This window comes from Lutjanus erythropterus, chromosome 11 (assembly GCF_056507025.1).
Source record: "Lutjanus erythropterus isolate fLutEry1 chromosome 11, fLutEry1.hap2, whole genome shotgun sequence".
Classification (NCBI taxonomy): Eukaryota; Metazoa; Chordata; class Actinopteri; order Lutjaniformes; family Lutjanidae; genus Lutjanus; species Lutjanus erythropterus.
Window position 1 is genome coordinate 2,687,685 of NC_139327.1, and position 12,142 is coordinate 2,699,826.

The 12,142-nt window shown below is 39.8% G+C and overlaps 1 protein-coding gene across 1 annotated transcript in view; it reads right to left on the bottom strand.

Moving 5' to 3' along the window:
- Positions 1-891: 891 nt before the first annotated feature.
- tspoap1 (TSPO associated protein 1) overlaps positions 892-12,142 on the bottom strand; it is an 84,312-nt gene continuing 73,061 nt past the window's right edge. Inside the window, exons 28-36 of the mRNA XM_084730449.1 lie at positions 10,404-10,503; positions 8,804-8,946; positions 7,418-7,586; positions 6,567-6,635; positions 5,072-5,119; positions 4,186-4,307; positions 4,015-4,086; positions 2,894-3,013; positions 892-2,314 (exon numbers count right to left, since the gene is read on the bottom strand). Of these exons, the coding sequence (XP_084586575.1) occupies positions 1,961-2,314; positions 2,894-3,013; positions 4,015-4,086; positions 4,186-4,307; positions 5,072-5,119; positions 6,567-6,635; positions 7,418-7,586; positions 8,804-8,946; positions 10,404-10,503 (1,197 nt within the window). The 3' untranslated portion in view covers positions 892-1,960. The remainder of the gene's footprint in view (positions 2,315-2,893; positions 3,014-4,014; positions 4,087-4,185; positions 4,308-5,071; positions 5,120-6,566; positions 6,636-7,417; positions 7,587-8,803; positions 8,947-10,403; positions 10,504-12,142) is intronic.

Sequence of the window (12,142 nt, forward strand, 5' to 3'; positions counted from 1 at the left end):
TTTTGTCTGAAGAAACCCCCCACACTGTCAGACTACGAAAACCCCTCATCTCTATGAACAGGTATGTGTATATGAAAGAGGAATCTGTGGGCAAGGATTTTGGTATTGGAAGCATTCTGGTGGAACACATTATCCAAAATGCAATCTCAGAATGAATTATTGTCTGACAGAAATTTAACCTTTATTAAAACATATTTGCATTCATTTGCAGATATAGTCTATAGCCTGTAGTGATTAGCCTCCAACTCCATTTTGTGTCTCAAGTTGCTAATCAACTGCAAACATGGAACATGGAAGTGGAAGTCTAGGTCTGAGTATCTGTTATCAGATATCTGCTGGCTACACTGGAAGCAACAAAATATTGGTCGTGCCTTGAAGGGAACCCCAGACCTGCGAAAGTTCTTGCAAGAGTGATAATTTTAACACAAACATGATCTTTCTTGAGCTTAACCAAGTGTTTTTTCCCTAAACCTGAGCAGATTTTCACCACAGTGTTGTCAGAAACTTTGGGTACAAATCTCATGAGTTTCACAAATCTAGGGTTCCCTTGTAGACATGTCTTAAAACAGTCCAGACCACAAAACCCCTTGATTAGTCTACTGAGAGGAAATTAATTGCATCTAGTCCAATAAGTGACTAATCATTCAAGCAAAAACACAACATTTTAGGTTCTCAAATGTGAGAATTTGCTGATTTTCTTTGTCTTTCATTCTGGTAAATGAATATGTTTGGGTTTGCCTGGGCAAAAACATCACCTTAGACTGCAGGAAACAGTGATGGGCATGTTTTATGTTTTATAGACCAAACAATTAAACATACCAAAAAAAAAATAAAATAAATAAATCCTTAATGATTTTATAATAATCATTAGTTGCAGCTCAATTAGCTAACAGGGCAGCCTACTACTGCCAACATACTACATCATTGTGCACACACTGCACATCTCTCTAACACTTATGCAACAGTTAGGCCAGTTGTGACTGTGAACACAAACATCAAGAGTTCCTGTGTAATGTCTGAGAAAGGCATCTGTTTCAGTCACACACACACACACACACACACACACACACACACACACACACACACACACACACACACACACACACACACACACACACACACCATAGAAGGTCAAGCCTTCACATTCTTTACATTAACAGTATGTTCAATTTGAGTCAACAGTCTTGATTGTTGAGCTCATTAGATCAGATCTAAACTCCACAGAGTGGATCATCATCACTGTCTCTGACAGCTCTGTATGTGACCAACCTGCTGCCCTCATATCACTTCATGCAATGTGTTGATGATTAGGGCGAGAGTCTGATACAAATAAATAACATGATCTGTACAAAGAGGTGTATAAATACTCTTAAATACGAGAAAGATGTGTGAGGGACAAGCAGACATATTTAAAAGACATCCAATGGAGGATGGATAGTGCATTCTTTAGTCACACAGAGGAAGAGATCAACTGCTGCTTCTGTTCGTTTGCTTCTAATAAAGTGGCACCAGTACATGAACATTAAAGCTAATATTTCATTAGCTGTGTCTGGTTTGCTGTTCTATATCCATCTGTATCAGATGAATAAATCCAACACATCTGGAGGTAACTAAGTGTTTTATATCAAGCATTAAAGCCTCTAATGAGTTGAATAGTTGAGAATATTTGCAAATGCTGAGATTATTAGGAAGTATTTAGAGAATATATTAGTGAGTCTGCACACTTCAACATGCACTTCTACTGTACATGCTCTTGTGTGACTGTAAGCTGTGTATTGATATTTTTAAGTAGCGTAAATTTAACAGTTGGTCTAGCACTGCTCTAAGGCAAATGTATCATTTATAGAGTTGTTAGATGTGATAGCCACTAACTGCACAGACTACCAGCTGAGACTAACAGTAAAGACAGAAAAAGTGCTTTCAATGTGACACAAGTATTCTCAGTCAGGTGTCCTGACTCTCATTCTTTCTTGCTGGATCCCAGCTTTTTGAACAGCTTCTTGCCTTTGGAGAAAAAGCCTTTCTTCTTCTTGACTTGTGCAGAGCAGTCTATCTGTGACGAGGGGCTGTCTGCTGGGAGGGGGGAAAGAGGGGAGCTGGGAGCTTCGGCTGCAGCTGGACCTGGAGATGGACCTGGAGCAGGGTCCAGGTGTGACATTGAGGGGGTGGGGCTTGCAGTAGGGCTTGCCAGTCTGGGCTGTGGGTCTGTGTGCTCTGTTGGGTCAGGGAGAGGACCTTCTGTCTGGGGGGGCAAAACCTCTTCTAGTGTTGAGGTACCAGAATCTTGTGGTTCTGTAGAAGTTGTCCAGGTACCCTTCAAGAAGACAGAGAGACTTTTATAACAGGAATACCAAATATATTGTACTCTAAATGTCTATTAAACAATACCTAAAGCCTAATCAAACTTAAAATCATAAAACCAAACGGAAACACAAGAACAAAACACATACAAAGGAGGAGGCAGTGGATTTGAGATCTCAACTTTTTGACCTGTTTTTTCATCAACTACAACCACTGGTAGGTACAGGATCCTACAGCTAAGGTGGAGGGAAGAAGACACAAACAGGGAGTGAACAGGGGACGCTAGTGTCGATCACTGAGCTGCTGTTAAACACTTACAATCACGTCTCAAAGTGTACAGATCGTTTCTGCTTCTGCAAAAGGCCATGCAGGAAACAGAGGGGCAAAAAAATGTGACAACGCAGAATTAAAGAAACAGAACAGAAAACGACAGCAACCACACTCTGAAAATACTTGCAAGAGATGACAAAACAGAGTAAAAAAGAAACTTTTTGATGTCAGTGGTTTGTGAAAATGACACACGAATGAGGTCGTCCACAGTTCCACATACAGCAGTGTAATGTTGAAGAGACAGACAAACATGCTGAGCTACCTGTGATTCTTTCTTGGGTTCAGGTGCAGGCTGAACAGAGACAAGTTCTGCTGGAGCGTCCTCTGGTAAGACCTGCAAAAAGTTGGAAGGGACCAAGCCTCTGTGTCCATTCAAGTCTCCCTGGAAGAAAAATGCAACATTAAGACACGAGAGTCAATGTTTTCTTTGGCACAAAATAAAGCCATGTGCCTGCTGCACCTGTATCTGGGTGGCTGTTGCTGACTTTGGTTGTTGCTGGACATTATTTATCATGAGTTATTCAAAGTGCAGTAATCAAACACAGTTTTAATTTGAATGAAAAGTTGAAATGGTAATACTGATTGTCAGGAAATTTACTGTGGTTTATTGTGAAACCAGCAATTGTTACATGAGCATAATGAACTAGTGCACAATATGTTTTGGTAGTAATTTGAATGACCAGGATAACATGTATCTATAGTTATTAACAACAATGTAAGAATGTTTTACATTACAGTCACTACAACTGACAGCATACATACATACTGTGTACAAACTGCCACACAGCTACACAATATACAACACAGACATGCATGAGAAGAGCAGAGATGAGGAGAAAGTTTTTGTCACGTCAACACTTCTGTCCATATTTACATGCTCGCCCCCCCTCCAGTGAGTTTGCATCACACTGTTTTTTAATCAGTCGTCGACTTCACCGTTCGCCAAAAACATGCAGTTGTTTTAATGAACACCCTCTTTTAGCATGTTCATCATAGATTTCCTTTCAATTTCAACTATATATTGATATTAATTACATTATATATTACACATAATGCATATTTTATATATTATATTATAAACAACACATTTTTAATATATTATTATGTGTTTTGTATTTGTCATCTCTCTAATTCCCTTAATTTCTTAATTCATTCTTAGTGATTTCATTCTGCAGAGTACAGTCTTATCTTTTTCCATCTTATCTTATGTACCGTGTGTTTGTTTTCTGGAAAAGCTCCTCTTGCACACAGGAGTTTTTTTTTTTGAAAAAAATACAGGAAGCCACCATGCTATTTTAGGAGGTGCAGCACAAAAATAACTGCTTATCACTAATAAGTGAAAAAACAGACTACTCCTAATTTTAGAGTGATATTAACACTTACATAGAAGAAGCCATCTTCATCCATGTCACCAAACACATGTATGATGTCTCCTGCACTGAAGGTCAGCTCAGCCTGAACACAGTCATAAACAAAGGCAGATAATGAGCAAAAATTACCACTAGATGTTGCCTCGATATAATAAGATATGAAATATGCATGAGCAAGTCAAACCTCAATGTCAGTGTTGGGGGAGCTCTCTCGTGGATCATAATCAAAGATGGCGACCATCCTGCGAGCTCCAGGGGCCGGGTTCCCCACAGGTGCAGTGGCAGCGGTGGCTGTCTGGCTGGGATCTGTCAGTCAAACAGAGAAGGCAAACGGTACAGTCTGACATGCTGATAATTAGAGGAGTGACACACGACTCTGCAGTTCCAATCAGTTCACTGGCATGCAGCTCGTCCTGTCTGTGTGTCAGACTCACTCAGCTTCATGCTAAGCTGAGGAAAAGTCACAGCACTGCAGTCAAACGTGAAAATAAGAATAAAAACAACAGAAGATTAGCAGTTACAGTTAGCATTTTTATTTTCATGAAAAAGGTCATAGCAGCTCGAGCCATGCTGCTGTTTTGGGATGAAGATTGTACAGAATGCTTTGTAACACTTAGTAAAAATGAATTATAGGATGATTCAATGATGCCAGTGGAACTGTTAAATGAAAAGAAGAGTTAGGAGAATGGACTGCTTGATATTTGGAAGGGATTAATGAAAGACTTCAGAACATAAGAGATTTGATTGTGCCCTTTAAATTATGCTACTCTTAGAAATACCATTCTATTGTTTTTCATTATTATAATCATTTGCACCAGAGGAATGTGCAATCTTTAAAAACATGCTTTCCTTCATTTAAGGTCAGTATACAATTCATTATACCCCCCAGTAATCAAACAGTCCCTCAGGAGGATGATGAAGGTGAGTCCTGGCCCTCATATTTTCAACCATTAAAAGAAGGGGTCAGACTGTCATGTAAACACATGCTGTCCTCCAGTGGACACTGAAGCGCTCGTCTGATCATGCAGGTGCAAACAGAAAGGCAGAGGGTCAAAACTCTGGCTACAAACCTTGTCTGGAGGAGCCTATGCTCTCCTCCCAGAGTGCTGCAGACTCCACTGGAAGAGATGAGGCGAGGGACAAAAAGCATAAAAGCACAATCACAGAATGATATGAGAATAATCCTGTAAAGTTATAGCTGATGTCATCACACTGAAGTTCACAAAGTCACAGATGAAGATCAGAGGGGATGGATGTTTCAACAAGTGAACTTTAAGTGATCATGTAATGCATTTGTGACACTGGAGCAGAATAATTGCTAAACGCTTTTCAGTAATACTTTCTGTGAAGGTCATGTCTATAATGCATTATAAACACATTAATAACACATTACAATGCATTAATAAGGCCTTATAAAACTCCTTAGAAATGTTTATGATCATGCATGCCAACAAAGTTTTTAGAGTATTGTAAGTGGTAGATGTGATGTATTATAAGTTCAGAATTAACTTTAGCCACACACAACTGTCATCCCTTTCCCAATTTCCAACTCTTTACACCTCTTCATCTGCTTCTTCATACAAATTAAAGCCAGCTATTCAACATCAACATCAGCTTTTTAACAAACCAGAAAATGTTCCACATCTGTAATGCATTTTATAGATATATAACTAATATATATATATATATATATATATATATATATATATATATATATATATATATATACACACACACACACATATTTCAAATTATATAGCTATTTTGTGTTAAACTTTCACTTTACCTGCAGCAATAAGACCTCATAATCATACAATCTCATACAATTATCATACAATTGCTAATAACCTTACACAGTGGTATTCACTGTAATAAGTCACACTATAGTGTATTATTGATGTTTTTTAGGCATTATTCCATATCAGAAATTTAGAATTTAGAATTGTTATCATCTGTAGAGCGGTTGTGTATCTTGACAACCGGCAAACATTTATAAAGAGTTTTATCAAGCCTTATAAATGCATTAAAATGTCTTATGAATGTGCTTGAATGCATTATAGACCTGACCTTCATAGCGAGTGTTACCAGACTTTCTTTTATCAATCAGTGTCATTTTGCCACAGTCTGCTGCTATGTCTGCACTGTATTACATGAATATCCAATGACAGCTGACAGGACTGACTTGGTACTCATGTATGTGCCTTTTTAAAATTAGTGGAGCTGTTGACAAAATCCAAATCATACAAGAATGAACCTGTGGAAAGACAAAGTTACTCTGAGGAGCCTGTAAGAACTAAAAAAGAAAGTGTAATAGGTCTTATTTATAGAATGTGAAACTACTGTAGAGGAGGTCTACAGTAGTCATTGCAGTAACATTTTACCATAATGCTGCTGGGAAGCTCTCTGACTTCGTTATGACAGTAGCTGACCTAAAAATCCCCTCTGGTCGCTGAGTGAGAAGCAGCAACGGGACAAGCTCAAGTGAAAGACACAGAAAAGGGAAGCAAACCAGAGAAGAGAAGATAAGGAGAGAGGTGGGAAGCCGCAATCTGCAGCGAGACACACCTTTCTTGGATCGTCTCGGTTTCGGCGGTGGAACAGGGCGACGTGGAAGCTGTGCGTGTGTGCGAGTGCCTTTATGGAGTTTTAGAAAGGAAAACCAAAAAAAAAAAAAAAAAAAAAATTGAAACCAAAAAGAAACACAGAGGTGCAATTTTTGAGAGAAGCAGACCAGACAAAGAAGACAATGAAAAGCCAGTGAAGAGCAATTTAAAAATGACAACCAGTGAGCAGCAGACACAGCAGTGAGAACAAGTGGAAGTGAAAAGGTTAAACCATCTGAAAATACCGCTCTGGGTAGAAAGCAGGAAACAGAAGCAAAGTGTCAGCTCGACTTTGCCGGGTGGCTCGCTACCACTCACCACAGGCAAACACTTTGACTTAAGTTTATATTTTCAGACACCTGCATGAAAACGCAGTCCGTGACTGAGAATAGATGGTTACGATTTCCTTAATAGCAATACAGTGAGCAAGAACCCATAAACACATACTCAGTAATGTCACAAAGCGATGCTTTGGGTCAACTTTAATTTAGTTCTACTGTAATCTCGTCTGATCTGATGATATCTTATACACAGCTGGCCAATGTGAAGACTAGGAAAGTCGAATCAAGTGAATAATGGATATTTTAGGATGGATTCTGCTACACATGTGCTGCTATTTTCACTTACCACTTAAACATGAACAGCGGTGATATCATGAGTAAAACATTACAATTTACAACTATGGTAAAGGATGTCCAAATGTACCAATTTACAACTGTAACAGGACATATTTAACAGCACACAACGCAGTTAGAATTTACACATACAACACTTTAGGTAGCTGCTAAATTGGTGGCTGACAGTTTCACCTACCTATCTTCTCCATGGAGGCCGCAGTGGACAAGAAGCCCTGCTGCAGTAGCTGCTGCCTGGTCTCCTCGTCCTCCACCTGGATCTCAGACACCATGTTACATGGCACAAAGCCCAGACGACCGCCAGACTCTCCTCGGTAGAACCCATCTGAGTCTTTATCTCCGTAAACCTGTGGAGCAGAGTGTAAAGAGTGCAATGTATTTACTTAAATGGAACCAGGTAAAGCCTCTTTCACCTGTTAAATTGCTCACTTTATATACACAAATGTATTTTTTGGGCTTTCGTTGCTTTTATTTTGATAGGACAGCTGAAAACAGACAGGACAGAGAGAGAGAGAGAGAGAGGACTGACATACAGTAAAGGACCGCATATCAGAACTGAAATCACGGACTGATAGCCTTGGTACAGAGGGCACACACTTTACCAACTGAGCTACTGGGCTGGAAGCTTTTGGGCTTCAAACATAAGTAAAAGTTAAAGAAATGTTCTAGAACAATCTATCAGAGGATCATCATACATATATTTAAAGTGATACTTTGTATTTTTTGAATTGTGGTTGAATGAGAGTTTGAAGAAGTCCTGGTGTAGGAAGCTAAACAACGTACTGTGTCAGTAGCAAAAGGTATTTTAACCAGTTAAAGAAATCCATGGCAGTTTCAGTGTATGCTATATTTAGAATATTTTCACTGTTTCACCATGCCATGAGGGAGCCTTTTCCAAGTGGAAACCTCCATTATATAAGCAAAATGCTGCTCTCTCCTAAGCCACCAGACTCCTTTTGGCAAAATCAGTCATTTTGCTTCAACTGGTTAGTTCAGATTCATTCAAGTCAGACAATAACACAAACTAACCAATTGAAGCAGCAGCAGATCAGCAACTCCAGTGTCCTGCCAGGTAAAATTATTGTTTTATTTGAATTTAGCTATTTTGCCAAAGGATTTTGGTCACGTTGGAGAGAGATATCTGGCTTACATAATGGTGGTTTCTCAATGGAAAAAGCTGTCTGGTGGCATGGTAAAGCAGTAAAATATTTTAAATAAAGTGTAGATTTAAACTTTTTTTATGGTATATTTTTTTAAGTGGTTAACATATACTCCCACTTCATACACTGGTACTCCTGCTGCTTCCTCAAACTGGGGGTAAGTCAACTGCCATCAACATTTGGTAATACACCGATTATGGATTAGTACCTCATGCAACCTCAATCAAAAGATCCAAATTATTCCTTTAAAGCCTCAGTATGCCTCAGCCCTATAGTATGCATATTTAACCTTGTGGATGCTGTAGCTTCTCTGTTAATGTGAGCTTATCTGAGACACCTTAAATGAAATATATGCATGATTGTTAAGGTATTTCCAGTAGATTATAAATTGTGTTGGGACATACTTTGATGATCTGTCCTTCAGTGAAGGGCAGCTCTTCCTCAGCAGCATCAGGATTGGGTGACATAGTGGCAGGATCGTAAGGGAAGAGGGCCACAAAGATGCGTATGCCACTGTCCCCTTTCATCTTTGGTGAATCTACACCACCTGCAGACACACACACACACACACATACACACACGGTCATAATATATTCGACACTCAGGAGCATTTGGCTCAGGATTTATACCATTAAATGATGCATGTTCTCAGACAACTGATTTCCATGTGTCTGAGCTCTGGTTGGGTTATGACTCCTATCACAAATCAGTTACATCTGAATTTTCTGTGGGTTTGAGAAATTTGACTTGTTTCTTAAAACAAATAAAAATTTGTTTTTATTAATACATAACCCAATTTTTTAATGCAACTAATTTTTCTCTCTCTATTTTTTGCTTTGTAAGCTTTGTCTTTGTAAAAACTATAACGCTGCACATACTTTGCACAGCAGCCATGAATAGCCTGCAATTAGTTCTGCAAACAGTGTGGCCCCTCCCCCACTGCCCACTAACTGCAGTGCTGCTATGAACAGTGCTCGTCGAGCACAGGCATGTCCTTAAAAGAGGTAATCAAGCTAAACCACTGATCCTAAGCTGTGTGAGCCGGCTGACAAACGTGCACTCGTTCATGATCTGCAGCCAGCCAGCAACAGAAACAGTGTTTGACCCACTCTTTAATCTAAATCTGAGGACGTTTACTGACTACACACCAAAATAATACTAGTATTATCAAAGGTGTCACAGATCATACAAGGAAACCAGCCTTTAAATTTGGCTTGCAGCACTATCTGCTGCAAAGCATCTATAAGGTATGACACCAGTGTGGTTAAAAGCATTACAACTGTAGCCTATTTGACAGCGAGCGACAAATTTGAAGAGCCGTAGTGAGACTTTAAGCTGCAGTGCAGAGACGTGTTCTCTATCTCATTAGTGAGAATCAGCCCATCTGTGGCAAGAGTCATGGGCAGACAACTTGCACACTTTCACATCCTTACTGATGTTTGAGTAGATAGGACAGAACTTCTCACTGTTCCCTTCCTCTATCTGCATGCACGTGTACACATGAATTTGTGTCGGTAGTCAACTGTGCACCCACACATATACCAGAAAGGTCAGGTTTACTGAATGAGAGCACAATCTGTGTCATCACTACAACAACTGAGGAGAAAAGGAGAGTGTGGGGAAATGTGGAGGGAGGTAGAGGAGGAGAGGGGCTGATACATCCACACTGCAGGCCCTACAGTTTCTTTGCTGCCTAACCGAGGTTACTATTTTAATGTCTGTCACTTCCTCATGTCATGACAAGCCACTTTGGGTTAAGCCGGTTCTCAGCTTAGCAGGCTCTCTCTCTCTTCTTTGCTGCAGCTACAGCACCTCCTCCTCTCTGACCCCCTCCCTTCCTACACAAAGTGCTAATCTGACTGCCATCATGTGTGAGAGGGGCTGACTCGCCAACAGAAAGCACAGGTGTGTCAGCATCTTGTCATGCATTTTTACTGCATGTTTTAGTTAGAGAGGGAAAGAAATCAAGAGACAGCAGAAACAAAAGAGGAAAGTGTCTCTGACCTTTGAGTTGCCTGGCCTGCAAGCACGCTGGTTTAGAAGAGAGCTCAGCCTGGACTCCCCATGATGGACCTGCCTCAGCTGGAGGGATTTGGCTGGGCTCCTGCTCAACATACAGAAAAAATTAAAGACAATTAGAGAAACATCTACCACAGAAACACAATCACAAATGGGGAGGAAAGGACACTTCAGGGTTCAGAAAAATGAACAGCAAATGCATGTCTTAATTTCTTGAAACAATATTAAATATCAATCAATGCTTCATCTAATGATAATCCATATGAATTGTTACTTATGGCTTATGCCTGAAAAATACAGAACATAAACATAAACATGTTCACTTTTTGCACTGTGGTGGTGTTAGCAGGGACAAACCAAAGCTCTTCCACCAGAGGTGGGACCAGGTCATTGTTGTGCAAGTGTCAACAACAGCAACACCTGAACTGAAATCTCAAGTCAAGACAAACAAGTCCTAAATCAAGTCCTAAACATGTCAAAATGGAACATGGAGTTTCCAGCTTCACTGATTTACAAAGTTCCATATCTGTTAAGCTAACATTAGCTAATCATTAGCTCCATAACTATTAATATTAGCTTTGATTTTATGTTCTTTGTATAACTGCAAATATCAAACAAGGTTGGAAGTTGTTGTGTCTCTGTCTGCAAATTTCAACCTGCATGTTTTGCATACTTCAGACTTCAGATGATTTTTTACTGACCACCTTGTTGTTTCTGTACCTAAACCAAATTATGTTTGGTATAATTTGTTCCAGCTGGAGCTCAGTGACATAACATTAGTTTTCATGGTTCTCTCCTGCTACTTGACTTAACTTCACTTAAAAACAAACTAGATCTGGGGAATTAATTGTCAACTTGCTGAGAATGATGTTAATATTAGTTGAAAATGAAGTGAATTCTGGAACACTTTTTAAATAACATACTTAGCAAGATTGTCCCAAATAGCCTTTTTTAGGCTTTAAGCTTAGGCAGCAATTATTAGATTTTTTTCTAAGTGTCATTAAGGCTGAGGGGTAGAGCACGTGCCCACCCTCCTCCTCTTCTTCAACCCATTGGCCGCCTTAGTGTCACTTGTGCTGTTGGTGTTCATCGTTCTGTGACAAGCTCGTGCTGAAGCTGCTGTCTCTCTCTGTTTGAAGCGGTAGCCTGAGATATGATGGAGGCAGCGAGGGAGAACAAGTCTGAGGCTGGTGCAGTGTGTCGAGTTGCCGCTAAAGCTGCAGCAGCAGCAACCTCAGCACCAGCTGGAAACAGACAACAAATCACTGGTAACACAAGGGACGCTGAGGTGGTCAGCAGGGAACATATATTAATTGGTAGATACTAATTTTGACAATTGGAAATCAAGGCAACAAACAAAGCTTTGAAGCATGTGGTACAGTCCTAATACTTACTGTAACATCTTTGTGCATTTTCAAGTTAAAAGGCCCAAGTGTAAGTGAAGCCACAAGCCACTGGTGTTGAAGTCTGATTTTGTCAACTCAAGTCTAAAGTAATAAGATTTGTGACTCAAATCTGAACCCAGTCCAAGTCATGTGACTTGAGTCCACACCTCTGACATCTGCTGTAATCTAATGCAGGACAAGACAGGAGTGACTAGTTAAAGACAAGAGCTGAGTGCTTTCCAAGGTGCAGGGGTATTTGAATGCTAGTGCAGGGAGACAGAGGGAGAAAAGATTCAACTATGCTTTGACCAACACAAAATCTAAAAAAGATTAAAAGTC